Here is a 16,858-nt window from a genome sequence, read left to right as displayed (position 1 = left end):
ACCGTGAGTTCTTTGGAATCGTGGTTAGTCAATGTGTTCTTAAGTCTTTCAGAATTGTGTGTTTTTAAAACAGCTGTTATCCTATAAATTGTTCTCCCGGTTCTGCTCACTTCATTCATCAGTTCCCAGGTTTTTCTGAAACCGTGTCTTGTAGCACACTCGTATTCCATCACATTCATTAACTATAGTTTGTCCAGTCATTCCTCAATTGATGGACTTCACCTTCATTTTCACTTCTTTGCTACCCACTACAAGTAGAGCTGCTGGAGATATTTTGGTACATATGGGCCCTTTTCCTCTTTTGATCTCTTTAGCGCTATAATCCTTGTAGTGGTGCTGCTGGGTCAAGGTATACACAGTTTAGTCACTTTGGGGGCACAGTTGCCATTCTGGCACCAACAGTGCATTAGTGTACCTCTGTCCCCGAAGTCTCCTAACCATTTGTCATTTTCTTTTTTCATAATTTCTGTCCATCTGACCAGTGTGAAGGGGAACTTAAGCTGTGCTTTAATTTGTATTTCTCTAATTTTAATGGTTTTGAGCCTTTTTTCAGATGCGTGTTGGTAGATGGAATTTTTTCCTTTGAAAATTGCCTCTTCATATCCGTTGACCACTTCTCAATTGAGTAATAGCTCATGTTCCTGCATATTTGAATCAGTTATTTACATATCTTAGATATGAGACCTTCAACAGAGAAACCTGTTGCTAAGGTTTTTCTCTCTGTTCTGCTTTCTTTCTAATTTTGACTGCATTGTTTTCTTTGTACAGAAACTTTTGAATTTTATATGATCAAAATTGTCGATTTGATCTTCACTAAATCTCTATTTGTTTGGTCACGAACTCTTTCCACTGTCCATAGATCCCAAATGTAGTTGTATCCTTGTTTCTCTAATTTGTTTACAATGTCAACCTTTATGTCTAAGTCATGTATCCATTTGGAACTTATCCTGGTCTATGGTGTGAGACATTGGTCTGTATCTAGTTTCTGTAATGTTGCTTTCCAGTTTCCGTAGCAGTGTTTGTCAAATAGTGAGTTTGTACCCCAGTAAGCTGGAGTCTTTGAGTTTATCAGACATTAGACTACTGTATTCGTTTGCCTCTGTCTATTGTGTACCTAATCAGTCCTGATCATGCTGTTTCTTAACCAGTACCACATCATTTTGATAATTTGTGCAGATTGCTTAATTTTTGAACGTAATGCATACAGGTTGGAGCCAGCGAGTCTAAAAAGAAGCTCATCCAACCCACGTATGACTACTTTTCCAGATAAGCTGGCATCATGGGATCCTGACCAAGTTCTTCCTGACACATTCTTTCTCTTGTGTCCTCTTAGATGCACACTTTGAGGCCCACAAGTTACCAAGATCCTCTGGCCATCAGCCATGGCACAGCTGTCGCAAGCTAATTTATGTGCGCCCCAACCCTAAAATTGGGGTTCCTGTTGGGCACTGGCCAATCCCTGAATCTTTTTGGCCTGACCAAAACTTATCCACACTGGTAAGTATCTTTAAGACAACAAAGACAAAAGGTCTTTTGCATTTTTTGATTTGTTAGTTTCAGTGAACACCTTTCTCAAAGAATTCTAGGAAACAGGGATTACACAATACAACTGAGGCTCCTAGGCTTCCTGGGCAGAAAGTAGGAATAGCAGTGCCCTTTTTTTCAGGCTTAAAAGTGCTTTCCTTAGAATGGCCCTGGGAGGTATGGTGCCAGAATGATTATCTCCACTCTACAGAGGAGGAAGCCTAGGACCGAGAGGTTGCAAGGTATAAGAGCTGGGATTTGAAAACAGGACTTTCCTGATTTCAAGGCCAGCATTTTTTCTTTTGCAGCAGGCTCATTTTTGTCATTTTTGTATGTACACAGGCTGCAGTAACTCTTGCTAGACACCAGAGGGTGCCAAGTGAATCCCAGGCTTTTCCTTTTGTCCCTGCCACTCAAAATGCAAATGTAGAATTTAGATAAAGCTGGGCTTCTTACCCTTTTTGTGTGTCCTGGACCCCTCTGGCAGGCAATCTGGTGAAGCCTAAGGGCTCTTTGTCAGCTAAAGCATAAAATAAAATATAGAGAATCCTTTGTACAAAGGAAGCTGATTTTATTGAAACATTTTTTTAAAAAGTGACAGACCCCTAGTTAAGTACAAGAACAAAACCTTCTCCGATGGTGCACTTCCCTCAGTATAGCCCATAGGCCCCCTAACTGGGTCTAATAACCCACAGTAGGAATGAATGAATTAGTTGTTCGAGGCCCTAGAATGGGAAGAAGGAGGAAATTCTGTTTCTGTGTCATCCCCATGGACAATCCTGCTTTCCACACAATATTATTTGGTTCCTTCCTGTGGCAAAAGCACCCTGACTAGCTGTTCTTGACCATAAACTTCGTTTTTTTTTTTTCTCCTTCCTGGTCACTCTTCAGCTCATCAGTGACCTTCCTGAACTGTGGTACTCAGAACTGAAACTGATGATCTAAATGAGATTTGAAGTGGGCAGATAATACAGTGGAACTAGCCCCTCCTTATTCCTGGAAGTTGTACCATCCCTCTTAATGCAGCCCAAGGTTGAATTTGTTTTGTTTGTTTGTTTTTCTTTGTCAGTGCCTCCAGGCTTGCCAGAATCATTGGTGTTCTCTTCCCTGACTACTCACCTTGGTGCTAAACCACTGCTTGGACAACCTTTAGTCTTGTAGTGCTAAAGAGTAAGACCAAGCTTGGCCTAGATTCTTGAGGGAACTTTTGTTAAGGTTCACTTCTTTGAATTAGAACAAAGTCACATGTTTAGGGTAGCTCCTGCCTTCACTGTAGTTCCAGTTAGGAGTGCTATCATTTTGGTTTGATTGGCCTTAATGTACCAGTTGGTGATGGAGGTGAACGGTCTGGGTGATCCCTGTGGAAAGCATTGCTCATGCCTAGAGATCCTGTAACACTATGGGAGCACTATAAAAAAACACAAAGTGTTGTTGGGTTGTCTAAACAAAGATCATGATGGAGTTGGCTCGGGGGTAACAGGTGGTCTTGTTCCTCTTCCTTTCAGCCTCCTCGGACAGCTCACCCTGTCATTCGATTCTTCTGTGTTGACTGTGAGCCTATGATCATAGACAAACTGCCATTTGACAAATACGAGCTTGAACCTTCACCCTTAACTCAGTACATCTTGGAGCGCAAGTCGCCTCTGACTTGTTGGCAGGTACTTAACCTTCAACTAGTAATAAATGCATGCACAGCCTCTCTAGGACTAGCTCATTATTCTCTTCAGTTTCCTTGGTCAGAGTGGAATAAATTCTAACAAAGAGCTTCCATAACTGAGCGTATGGTTTAGGCCTCAGTGTGTATTACTGTGGCCAGTAACGGGCTACATGTCCTATCAGAGGCAAAGTGCTAGCCTCCCAGTGGAAACGTTTGGGTACACACCTCCCCTCCCAGTGTCCCTGGACAAGTCACCAACCCTCCAAGCTTCAGGCAAGCTCTGCCAACACAATCCCAAGTCCTTGCTGTTAATGCCCTGTCATTGACCCCACCTTCAGTACCTATGCTCTTTAGGTATCATGATTCAGTGAAAAGGCCAATCCAGAGGATCTGGATTTGAATTCTGCCTCAGCTGCTTACTCCCTTTGTGACCACAGGCAAATCCCTTCACTTCTTGTGTGTTAAATGGACTAGGTGACCTCCAAAGCCCTTTCCAGCTCTATGCCAGTGATCTCCAGCCTCAGCAATCCCAATTCGGTAGAATGGTTCTTAGTTGAGGAAGAACGGCAGCTAGAGAAGCTGGATTTTCTCATCAGAGAGCTCCTAGCATAGAAACTTTCAGGGCCTGTGGTAGGATCCTTGCCCATGGGGTAGCTAGCTCCCATTTCTATAGTGATTGAAGGTTTGCAGAGAATTTGGCATGTATTATCTCATTTGGTTTCCATAGAAACCCCATGGGGTAGGTGCCATTATCATTCTCATTTTACAGATGAGGAAACTGAGGCACAGAGAGATTTAAGTGCCTTGCCTGGGGTCACATAGCTAGTGTCTGAGGCAAGATTCAAACCCAGGTTTTCCTGACTCCCAAGACCAGTCTCATACTGATGAGTTTTGGGTAGCGGTTGTACTTAGCAAAAGGAGGGAGATGATCAAGTAACATGCACCCTGTAATATCAGCTCCTCACTTAAAAAGCTTAGTGATGAGTAGATCAATTCACCCCCGAGTTGTAATTGGCCAATTATCTCCTCTTTTGTAAGACTATCGAGTGATCAGAGATGATTAGGCTCTTTCTGCTTTTCTAAGTAAAGATTTTCAAGTGGACAGCTCCTTCATCCAAGATTTAAGATTGCCTCCACTAGTTAGAGAAACTGTCAAAAATTCCCCTCCCCCTGCCTCCCCCCTCCCCGGGAAACTGAACCGTGTTAGCCAAAGGGAAAAAGCTTGAAAACAGCAGGTAAAGGGGTTAGAAATGTAGAGGGGGCAGAGTCAGGCTAACTTAAAAGCAAAATATATGCCCTGAATTTATGTCCTGAAGCACTGAGAGGCGGCTTAATGGAATGAATCATCAAGCACTTAATTAAGCACCTAGCGAATGCTAGCTGTGCTAGATATATGGGCTAGAGGGCCAGCCTTTGACACGTGCCATCTACATGACCACAGGCATGTTACTTAATAGTTTTATGCCCCAGGCAATTCTCTTTAAGACTATAACTTAAGCTGACTTGCAGATATACTTCAATGGAGGGAAATTCCACACCCTGGGAATGGGATCACAAGTCCAGGCCTTCTGAGCCCTCTCTCCTTCCCTCCCTCCCAAGCTAACTATAAAATTATGTTTTTGGTTTGAATCTAGCCTTTTCATGTAATCTTTTTTTTTAATTTAAAAAAGTTTTTAAAAAATTCTCTCCAAATAAACCTAAGAAATTTTGTTCCTTTGTATAATAATACTGGTGATAGCTCCCATCTTATAGGTTTAGAGGTTTGCAAAAGCCTTTTGCTGACAACCATCTTTTCTATCATACATTATTTTGGTTTTGAGTATGGGGAGGGGCTATTTCTAGTTGATTCCATGTGTACTGAAGAGAAAGGGAAGTAGGAAAATGAGTAAAAAGGAAGGAAATTTGGCAAAGAAGATGAATAGGCGGGGTTAGAAATTTGGAGAAACTGAATTGGTATAAACCCTTTATGGTATGCTGCAATCAAAAAAGTGATTTCCCTTTCGTAGAATCATTGGATTGGGCCTCGTGTGGGCCATCTAATTGCCTTCTCATGATAATCATGAGACTAAACCCTGCTCCGGGCTTCTACTTAAGTGGCTACATGCCTCGATTTTCTTGTAATCTAATGGATATAAGTTGAAATACTTAACCCTGTGATCTTATTGATGTGGGTCTCCCTTCCAGTGGCATGGATCACAGCCCCTCTGTGCCTGTCCATCCCATTTGACCTATCCGTGTCCTCCCACATATCCTGGGGGCCCATCCTGTGGAAGGTGCTGGGTCCTTCCTCTAATATTACAAGGGCACCAGGCTAGTACAATGACTGTCCATTCATTTAGCCCTCACCTTCAGTACGTGACCAGCCTACCTCCTTTTCCAGCCATGCTTTTCGTGCTGTTGATTGTTGGCAATATGCTTCAGTCAACTCAAGCCCTTCTTAAGTGTCTCCGTTCCCCTTTGGGTGACCTGCAATTTTGATTCTTTGGAGATTTTGGTATTCTCTAGCGTCCAGAAGGTGGGAGGTGATGGTTGCGCTGCCCTCTGCCCTGGTCAAACCACATCTGGAGTGTTGTGTTCAATTCTGGACGCCACATTTTAGGAGGGACGAGCTGGAGAGTGCCCAGAGGAGGGCAACCAGAATGGTGAGGAGACCGGGGACTCTGTCATACCCAGATCAGTTGAAGGAGCTGAGAATCCTTAACTTGAAGGCAAGGGTTGGGGAGGGGGATGTGCCGACCAGCTCCAAGGGCTGGTATGTATAAGAGGAGGATTAGATGATTGGCCCCAGAGGGCAGAACTAGGACTAATGCCCGGAAGCTAAACAGAAAGTAAAACTTCCTAATGACTAGAGTTGGGTGGAAGTGGGATGGGCTACTTCAGGAGGTAGTAGGCCTGTGCTTCTAGTCTTTCCTCAAAGACCTTCCCTTTCCTGGAAGTCTTCAAGCAAAAGCTGGATGCCCACTTGTCAGGGATACTGTGGGGGGATTTTGGTTCAGCCACAGTTTAGACTGGGCATTCCCTTCCAACTTTGATTCTGTGCAGTTGTGAAGGGCTTTGAATATCAAGCGAAAGAGTCTGGACTAAATTGGGTAGTCAGGGGGGAGCCATTGAGAGCAAGATTTGTAAAGGGGAGATAAGCCTTGTGGATTAGGTGGATTACTTTGCTAGTGGTGTGTAGGATGGATTGGTGAGGATGGGGACCAGAGGTTGGGAGACCAGTCAGGAGACCATGACTATTCCAGGATAGTGGGAAGCCCTAGACCAGTCTGGTGGCCATGGGAGTGAAGGGAAGGGAAGGGAGATGGGTGAGGATGTGTGAGATCTTGTAGAAGTAGAGTCACTCACGCCCTCTGTAAAATGAGGAGGTTGGACTTGTTGACCTCTCCAGTCCCTTCCAGCAGCAGCAGCAGATCTGTGGTCCTATAACCATGAGCAGATGTGCCAGGAGAGGGAGGAGTCTGAGAAGTGGTGGCAGCAGGTGTGTTTGTGGGGGTAATATGAGGACTGCCTTATTAGGAAGGTCAGGAATTCTGGATCATGGGATGGTGATAGAGTGGTGGTGTCAAGATCAGAAGTTTCGAGCTGGAAGAGACCTCAGAGGTCACCTGGTCGACCCCTTAGTTTTATAGATGAGAATGTAAGTGCCTTTCAGAAGGGATTGGGTCCTTTTTGTCTTGGCATCCCCAGGGCCTTGTACAGTGCATAGTAGGAGCTTAATAAATGCTTGTTGATTGATTGGTTGGTTGATTGAGGAAACTGAGACCCAGAGAGACAAAGGGATTTGCCCAGGGCCACAGGTAGTAAGTCATGTAGCTGAGCTCTGAACCCAGTTCCTGATTCCAAACCCATTAGTCTTCCTGTTGCCCACACTTGCTGATTTTCCAAGCCTAAAAGGGAAACAGAATTCCTGTTTGATCCAAACAAATGCCTTCTTGTTGCCTCCTCCTCCCCAGGGCCTTTTAGCCTGGGAATCGTGTTCTTTTTGTGAGGACGAGGAGAGGGGAGTAGAGTGCTTTAATGGCTAATACATGTGCCCTACCCAAAACAACACAAGAGGCTTTAATTGGGTGTAGGAAGAGACAGTGTGGTTTGGTACAAAGGGTACTGAGCTCGAAGTTGAGAGCCTGGGCTCCAACTCGGGGCAACCTTGGGCAAAGCCATCTCAACTTTAGGGAAACCCAGTTTCTTCAGCTGTAAAATAGGGCTGATCATCCTGTGACTCCCTCCTTCATACGGGTGGTGCTGGGGAAGGTGCTGTTGACGGCCCAGGGCTGGTCCTAGGATTTTTCAGCATGATGCTCTGCTTTGGTTTCCTATGTTGTCTCCACAATGTATGCTCTTGCTGGGCCCTGGGTCCTCCCTGACCAGGAAGGCCTTCCCACTCATGACAGTTCCTTCCTTTGTCTTCCCATTAGGTATTTGTTCCCAGCAGCGGGAATCACAGCGGACTGGAACACCCTTTTGGGTACCTAAAGGCAAGCACTAGCTTAACGTGCGTCAATCTCTTTGTCCTGCCTTACAACTACCCTGTCTTGCTTCCACTTTTAGGTAGGTAAAATGTGGTTTTTTGCACTGCCTTGCAAATGAAAGAAAAAGAGAAATCCCTTTTGTGTATGTTTGAGGTACTCAGTTCCCTTGGAATGATGGAATAGTGACCTAACCCTGACTTTCAACTCACGTTGTTAATAACCCAGTCTAGGTCAGAGGGATCTGATAACTGTTAATGACTCATTGCTTCTCCCAGTTGGTGGGATCTCAGCAGCCATCTATTCCAACTCATATCTGATCAAGAATGCCCTCTACTTTATTCCCAGCAAGTGGGCAGCCAGCGTTTGCTTGAAGACCTTCAGTGGGGGGGGGGGGGGCAGGGAAAAGGGAGAATCTCCCAAGGCAGCCTCTACTGCTTTAAGACACAAGCAGCTACTCGGGGAGCTTTTTGCATAAGGTACAATTCTACTTACTCTGTGCCTGCCTGTCTTATGTGGCTTCCTAAGTGTAGGACAGGTAGGACAGTGGGAGCTCCAGGCTTAGGACCCACTTCTCATGGCCAGATGCTTAAAAGAAGTGGCAGGCCAGCGCTGCCTTTGACATATGTCCCCACCTCCCCTGATGGAAGATCAAGCCATCTTGTTCCTCATTGACTAGCGTGAGAGTTTTAGCTGAGGGATTGTTCTGAGAGCTGCATCATGGTGTCTCATCAGCTGGCAAAAAGTTAAAGTCCAAGCATTTTCTTTGGCTTCATAAAGGAAAGGGAAAACCTTCAGGCTAGGAATTTTCCTTGGGGGACAATAACTATAGCAAGGCAGCACTTTAAAGGAAAAAATTTGGAGACTGTGCTTTCTCACTAGGACATCTGTGTGATTTTATTGGGTGTTAATGATTTTCTGAAAGTGTCAATCTGACCATGTTACTTACCCCTTACTCGGTAACATCAGGTGGCCCCTTGTTACTTCTAGGATCACATATAAAAGCCTCTCTTGGGCCTAGGATGCCTTTCACAGTCTAGCCCCTTCTAACATCTCTTGACTCCCATTCACAGATCAGCTACACTGGCCACCTTGCTGTCTCCCATAGGTGACATCCCCATGTTTAGAATGCTTGGCCCCTGTGGCCTCTGCCTCCTTTAGGATTTGGTTTAAATCCCACCTTTTGCAGGAGGCTGTATGTATCCCTACCTCCCTGCCCACCCACTGGTGCCCTGAGATTTCCTTCCTCCTAACTCTCTCTCCAATCTGGCATATGTGTGGTTATTTACATGCTATCTCCCCCACTGGAATCAGAGTTCCTGGAGGGCAGGAACCAAGGTTTGGCCTTTTAGTCCACAGTGCTTAGTAGGGTTCCTGGCACATAGTAGGCACTTAATAAATATCTATTGCCATCCAGTCAACAAGTAACAGCCTGAACAGCCTGTTTCTGAGAACTGGGTGCAAACAATTCACATTCTGCTTAGGCGGGGTTTGCCCCTTACCCTTCTTGTATCTACACTTAAGAATCGAGTACCTTCTGGCTTCCTGGGTTTTTATCAGTAGCTTTTTTCAAAAGCTGTGACTGATGGTTTCCAAAAAAGCTTGAAAGCCCCCTCTCTGTTGTTGACATTCACTGCCTACCTGGTCATTGAAAAATTGAATGATCTAACTTTAAGCGTAACAACTGTCGATTTTCTAATAGCAATTTCAGTTGTGCCAAACGCAGCCGATAAATTACGGTTTAGGTAATGTTCCTTGCATCAATACTGTGAATTAATTGTTCTTTGTGTCAAGAGCATGGATTAATTAATTGTCTATAATAATTGAGCCTGATTTTGGACTAAAGGGCCCCTTTCAACCCTGCCGTCGCCAAATGAGGAAGGGCATTAAATATTAGGCAATGGGGAGCCATTAGTGATTTGGAAGTAAAGGGGGGTTACATGATTAGACCTGTGCATTGAGATTACTTTGATAGTAGAGTATAGGATGGATTTGTGAGAGAAGAGATTAGAGGCTGGGCGTTCTGTCAGGAAGCTCTAGCGATTGTCAGGCTAATGGGAATGAGGCCCTGTGCTCAAGTGGTTGCCATGGGAGTGAAGAGGGAAGGAGATAGATATGGATGTGTGGGCAGAGACTGTTTCCTCCTCTTTAAAAAGAGGCCTTTAGACTCAGTGACTTCAGAGGTGCCTTTCAACTCTCAAATCAGCAAAAACAAGTTAGGACATTTGGGTAAAAACATTGAATCTTTCAAACCAATTAAACTGGGCGGGATAAAGATACAGAAGATTGGCTAAACTGCTTTATCCATTATAAATCTGTTGGAAGACACACAACTAAATACAGAATGAATTGGGTGTGTGTGTATGTGGGGGGGCGGGTGTTGGTTTATTTGTTGTTGTCATCATTTATGTGTCTTTTGAGACCCAACCCTCATGTGGCTTTAATTGCTCAGTGTTATTCTGAGGGAACCGTGGCTTGATTTGTCGGGGTCTGAGTTCTCAGGTGGGATATGGGAAGGCGGCTGAAGTAGAGTGGATTTGGAGCCAGAGAACCAGGCTTCAGGTCCCACCGTGCCCCTTATTAGCTATGTGGCCTAGGCCAGGTTCTGGGGCCTTGGTTTCCTCTTCTGTAAAATGAAGCAATGGCACTGGACACGCTTGGAAGGGCCCTTCCTCCTCAGAACTGGTGATCTCTTCAATAGATCCTTGACACAGTTCCTTCGGTCAGTATTGGTTTGGTGCAAAATATATATTATAATTACAAAATTCAAGTTAAAAAAGGAGGAAGGATGGGTAATGATTATTGTAGTAGCACAAATTGAGATGAATTCATAGATTCATTTAGTCTACAAGCATTTGCTTTTTAACACGCTATTAGAGAATATCATTTTTATTCTTTGACCTTTAAAATTGGGGCATTAATGAGAGAAATGCCTCATTCTATAAAAGCATCACTCTGAATTTCAGTCCTGATCAAAACCAATTAGAACAGAGCTTCACTGACCCGCCATCCATCCCTTTTCCTCTCAGTCCTCCACCAGTCCTCACGTCACCATCACTCCCAGCCTCCTGTTGCCATGGTACCCCTCTCTCTAGGCTTACCCTTCCCCCAACTCAATTTGCCCAGATACAAGAATTCCCAGTCACAGCTCTGAACATGACGACAGTACGGATTTGCTCGTTTGAATAGATGTCGAAACTCACAGTTGGGATAATGCAATGTTTTCTCATTTTGTTTCCCATAATAGATGAATTGTTCAAGGTTTACAAGCTTAATCCAAGCCTGAAGTGGCAGCAGGAGTTTGATGAGTACATAAAATCCACACCTGCATACTTCCTACCAGTATGTAATAGATATATACATATATGTATGTAGGTATGTACATGTGTATGTATGAATTCAGAGAAATGGTTACTGGTCCCAGAGAGCAGTGACACATGAGCTCTTGATAGGCAGTGTGATTCCTCTCCATGTTACCTACCATAGCCACTGGAGGGATATGCAGTAATTTGTAATGGCATCAAGGAACAAAAGCAGCTTCTCTACTGTTGGACTAAATGAGATTTTTGCCTTTTTTTCCCTCTTAGTTTGTCTTCTGGTGCCATGAAGATTTTAAGATGGCTCTCCTCAATTTAGTTTGTAAAACTCACATTCTGGGACCGAGACCATCTCCTTTGGATTACAAGATTAAACTTATTTGTGTTCACATACTGTGCGTGTGTCATTGGGGTTTTACCTGCTTTCTTGAAACAAACACATATTAGTGCTTAATTATGTGTAAAGTACCAGGTTAGGTGCTTGACCAGGGAGGGTGAGGATCACCAAGAAGCTGCTTAGTCTATCCTATTCTCCTTTTTACAAATTGAAAGCAGGAAACTAGTTATGAGAATTTGTTCAGTTCTGATATGGTAGGTGGGGATAGACAGGCTAAACGAATTTCATCATCTAATTCATTTCCAGGATTGACTGGAGAAACATGAAAGTTAGGCCCCTCCATCCATTCATTGGTTTACATGTGAAAAGAAAATAAGCATCATGACCTTTGACTTTTTCCAGAATAACTTTAGGGACCAGGACCTAGAGATAGAAAGCCAGCAGTCTGTTGTTTAAACTTGTTGTCCCCTGTGTTCTGGTATTTTTACTTTCCTGTACCTTCCCCTGCTTCTGTCCTCTCTTATTTTCTTTACTCCTTAATGTCTCGCGTGTAGCTCTGTGCATAAGTATTTTTTTTTTCTGAGTAGTAAACCATGTCCTTGAACTGAATTTTAAAGTATTTTAAGTTTCACTCTGTTCACACTGTGGTGTATTTTGTTTCCTTATAGCCATTAAAGAAAGCACTAAGGATGATGGGAGCTCCCAATGTGATGCCAGAGAATTTAGAATTTGGACTTAACTACAACATCGCCTCTTATCTTAAAAAACTCAAACAACAGGTATTTTTAACTTTAATTATAATTTTTAAAAATTGTAAATGTAAACCGAAAAAGGCTTTGTCTTAGAAGTATATTTTCTTATTCACTAATTTCAATATGATTTTATAAATATGTATATATCTGTACCTTCTAGATTATTGGCAATGAGATTATTACTGCCCCTTCAAGTGCAATTAGGAATTTGTTAGCAACATGTGCCAACATCTGTTCCTCCCTTCCACTGCCAATCTGGACTAACCATCAGTGCTCTGAGAGGGTTAGAGGCTTGGCAGAACCAGGCTGGTGGGTTGTGCTTTTTCCTCACCTTAGATCTAGTTTCTAAGCTCTGGCTTAGAGCATCCCTTGTTTGGTTTTATTTTGGTTTATTCCAGACCTCTGGCTGTGGTATAAGAACTCCCTCCCCCGGCGCTCATCTGTCACTTACTAGCTTAGAGTGTTGCCTCCTGGGACGCTACTAAGTTAAGTGGCTTTCCCTCAGTCATAGTCACACAACTGGTCTGTCTTCAAGGCTGTGTCTTCCTAATTCCAAAGGTGGCCCCTCTCCATTATGCCTCATTGTTTCACATTCCTATTTATAGGAACTTTTATGTCATTTCCGTTTCATGTCAGGAAATTGAGGCACAGACTCAGTGAACCTCCTGAAAATCTAGGTTCGGGGAGGTTCAGACAATGAGGGAGAGAGGCTGAGGGGGCAGAGGGTGCTTCCGCTGTGAAAGTTCAGGAGCATAGTGAACTTCCAGGGTGAAGATGTTTCTTTGGCATAGTAGAGAAAGTCCAGAGAGTCAAGAGGGCAGCCTGGGGACATACTTAATTCCAGTAGGGGTCTTGCCTCCAATTACCCAAAATGCACCCTCCAAGCTGCAAAGCCTTCAGAATTCCTTGGGACCTACTGAACATGACAGGAAAAGGGGTGGGAATAAGTATTTGTTAAGTGTCTACTATGTGCCGAGCACTACGCTAAGCATTTTACAAATCTGATCTCATTTGATCCTCATTACAACCCTTTGAGGTAGGTGCTGGTATTTTGTCCATTTTCCAGGTGAGGAAACTGAATCAGATAGCAATTAAATGACTTGCCTAGGATCACACAACTAGTTAGGGTATGGGACTGGATTTGAACTCTTTTCTGACTCCAGGCCTAATGCTCTGTGTATTCTGGCGCCACCTAGCTTAGATTTCTAGAAGACATAGAGTGTGTCCAACAGTAGCGGATCAGTGAGTGTGCTTTTCTCAAACCTTTTGTTTTCAAGCAAAAGTTTGTTTGAAAAATTGAAATCTCCAGCTTTCCCCCTTTGCCATTCACTGGTCATGTCACTGTGAGCAAGTGCCTTAACTTCTCAGTAGTGCCTCAGACAGCTCTCCAAGACTGCAGATGTATTGACAGAGAATGTTCCTCCCTCAGGCTACACTGAGGAGGTCACAGATGGAGGTTTTTTAAAAAAGGAATTGATAGTGAACCCTAAGTACATTCCATTTGATTTTAATAGTAAATACTAGCTGAGAAAGCTTAGCCTTTTGATTTAGAGGCTGCCTGAGCTCAAATCCGGCCTCAGACACTTTCTAGCTGTGTGACCTTGGCCAAGCCACTTCACCTTGTGGGCCTCCATTTCCTCATCTGCAAAATGAGCTGAAGAAGGAAATGCCAACCACTGTAGTATCTTTGCCAAGAAAACCCCAAATGGGGTCACAGAGAGTCGGACACAACTGCACAACAACCGAACAACATTCTAAAATGTGTGAACCAAATTTTTTCTCTTGTGACTTTTTCTTATGATTAAATTGTAATTTTTTCCCAGTGTGAGTGCTTTGGAGAGATTGCTGGACCTAGAGTCAGAGGAGCAGGGTGGGCGTCCCACATCCCAAAAAGGTCCTTAGTGTGACCATGGGCAAGCCATTCAGCTCCCCTGGACCTTGGTTTCCTGCTCTGTTAGCTGGCTTAGATGACCCCAAAGTTCTCTGAAGTCTATGATTGTAAGACCCCCAGACTGGAAATTAAACCAGTTGTTACTGAAGACATTCACCTTTCTGTACCCCATTGGGCAATACCACTCTTACTCAGTGGTTTTGGGTGTTGTTGACAGCATAAAAAGGAGTGGTTGCCTTAGAAGAAACACACGATTGTCTGTTGTTTCAGCCACTTAGGATAATAATGATGATGTGGAAAGAGAAAGGAAGTTTGGGGCCTCCTAAAATATTCTTTTACATATTGTTGACTAAATAAACTTTTCTTTTAGAGCAAACTTGAGTCGGAGAGAAGGAATGCATTGGTGGGGAAGAAGCCTCCCTCTGAGGATGGAATCAAACTGAGAACTCTCTGCACTGGCTACCCCATGATTTCTCGTGTTAACTGGGGGGCCAAACTGGCACCTACAGCCTCAGGGGAGGCTTTTGTTAGCCTGATGGAAATGAATGGAAGAGAATCCTCTGGCTTCAAGTTAGCACTCCAAAACAAGGTGAAGTATCTCAACCAGCAATTACCCACCATTTTGAAATGCCGCATATTTGCCAGGTACCACAGGTACAAGTACAGAGAAGAAAACAGTCCTACTTGTAAGGGGCTTACATTCTATTGGGGGAGATGACAAGAACTGAAATATTTGGAGCAAAAGTGCACAGTGAATAAATAGAAATCTAGCCAAAGTGGTTGAAGACCAGGTAGTTTGGGAGGGAAGGCACTAACCATTTGGGGAGATCAGGGAAGGCTTCATGCAGCAGATGGTAGCTGAGCTGCATCTTCAGGAAAGAGGCTCTTGAAGTTGGAGGGAAGGAGAGAGAGCTTGCCAGGCATGGGGGCTGATCAATGTAAAGACATTGAGACAGGAGCTAGAGACTGTGGTATGGTGTGTGAGAAGCAAAGAAGAGGCCATTGAGGCTGTATTATGGAGTGGGACAGGGAAGGTAAAGTCCACTGAGGCTGAAATGATAGGAAGGGACCAGTTTGTGAAAGTTTATTTTTGATCCTAGAGACAACATAGAACCACTGGAGTTGGTTGAGTAGGAGTGTGGCATGTTCAGATCCGTGTTTAATTGACTGGTAGCATATGGAGAATAGATGAGAGAAGGGAGAGACTTGAGGCAGGGAGACCCAGCTGTTGCAGCTAAGGTGGTGGCTGAGCGTAGATAGAAGGGGTTGGAGCAGAGAGATGGTGTGGAGGTAGAAAGGGTAGGATTTGGCACTGGGGGTCGAGGGACAAAGGAGAAAATTCTGAGGCACTGAAAGGATGTTGATGCCCTCCAAAATAGGGCAGCTTGGAAGAGGGGCAGCTTTAAACATTGGCTTGAAGGCATGAATGTTTTCTATAGAACCTGAGATTCAGAATAGCAAGGATCCTGCCTTACAGGAAGTTTTTCAGCATCTACTTCCAAAGCCCTAATTAGAAACTGAAATAAATTTAGATATTGACTGTTCTTGCTGACTTGTTTGGAAAAGGATATTTTCCCAACAGTTGGACTTGGTTAAAAAATAAGTTTTATTGATGCTTTTTTCATAGTCTTTTTTTGTAAATATGCCCTCCCTTGTCACAGAGGAAAATTGTACCCTCACAAGAAGTTAAAGAGACCCAGTGATCTTGTCGGACAATGTATACAACATTCAGCCCTAGTATTCTCCCACCACTCTGCCTAGAAGGGAGAAAGAGGATCATCACTCTAAAGCTAGAAGGAATCATTAAAATCTTCTAGCCCTTCATCTTAAAGAGGAGGAAACTGAGGCTCAGAGCTAGGATTGAAGCTCAAGTCCTGTCATTTTACCTTTGGCATTTTCCCAACTACTTATCTCTTCTCCTGGACCATTAGTGGTTTTTAGTTCCTTGGAATTTCACTTGCTTTTGGTGATATTTTCATTTTCGTTGTTATACATCATTCAACATGTTCTGCTCCCACTGATTTCATTCTGCATCAGTTCACACAAGCCTTCCTATGTTTCTCTGAATCCCTCTTCATATAATAGTTAAGAATGCATGGGAAGTTTCAGAGTTAAGACCAGGGATCAGGAATTTCTTCCCCTGTATTAAATCACTCTTCACCATTTGAACACAATTAAGTTTATTTTTTGCACCAAAGTATGCACCCTAATCAGCATTCCTCATACTTTGGTTAAAACAGGAGCCTCAGCTATACAAGAATCCTTTTGACATTCCTCGGAGCTGTCTTTTGGACCAATTAACTAGAATGAGAGCCAAGTTTCTGAACACATACAAAAATGTTGTCAGACAAAACGAAGGTAAGTGGACCACGAGAATGAGATTTTGTTGATTTCTACATTATTAGAGTGGCCAACGTGCAGATAGGATTCTTGTTCAGGGAAGTTGGCCTAGGTGGCCTGGGAGGTCCTTTTTAACTCAGGCATGCTGTGCTGCTGATGGCCTGGCCTTTTTTCCATATCCTCACAGATTCTTCTCACAGTATCCCAATTACCCAAATGGGCAACTACCAGCAATATTTAAAGACTATGCCTCCTCCACTTCGGGAGATTGATTCAGAGCAACCAAAAAGACTTCATACATTTGGAAATCCTTTTAAGCAGAATAAGAAGGTAAGAGAAGCAGCTTCATTTTTGCCCAAACAGATACTCCATATTATCTGTCTTTCTTTCTTTCTTTTTTTTGGAGGGGAGAGGGGCAGGGAGGCAATAAGGGTTAAGTGACTTTCCCAGGGTCACACAGCTAAATAAGTGTTTGAGGTCAGATTTGAACGCAGGTTCTCCTGACTTCAGGGCCAGTGCTTTATCCACTGCGCCACCTAGCTGCCCCTCCATATTATCTTTCTTGATGAGATCT

At 43.7% G+C, this 16,858-nt stretch overlaps 1 protein-coding gene across 1 annotated transcript in view; it reads left to right on the top strand.

The window, feature by feature from the left end:
• Positions 1-16,858, top strand: part of SAGE1 (sarcoma antigen 1) — a 67,322-nt gene that overhangs the window by 36,665 nt on the left and 13,799 nt on the right. Inside the window, 8 exon segments of the mRNA XM_036739813.1 lie at positions 1,365-1,497; positions 3,030-3,182; positions 7,597-7,729; positions 10,895-10,989; positions 11,970-12,080; positions 14,315-14,533; positions 16,185-16,302; positions 16,472-16,614. Of these exon segments, the coding sequence (XP_036595708.1) occupies positions 1,365-1,497; positions 3,030-3,182; positions 7,597-7,729; positions 10,895-10,989; positions 11,970-12,080; positions 14,315-14,533; positions 16,185-16,302; positions 16,472-16,614 (1,105 nt within the window).

This window comes from Trichosurus vulpecula, chromosome X (assembly GCF_011100635.1).
Source record: "Trichosurus vulpecula isolate mTriVul1 chromosome X, mTriVul1.pri, whole genome shotgun sequence".
Classification (NCBI taxonomy): Eukaryota; Metazoa; Chordata; class Mammalia; order Diprotodontia; family Phalangeridae; genus Trichosurus; species Trichosurus vulpecula.
Note: the sequence above shows the minus strand (reverse complement) of the source record. Positions and strands in the feature narration are given on the sequence as shown.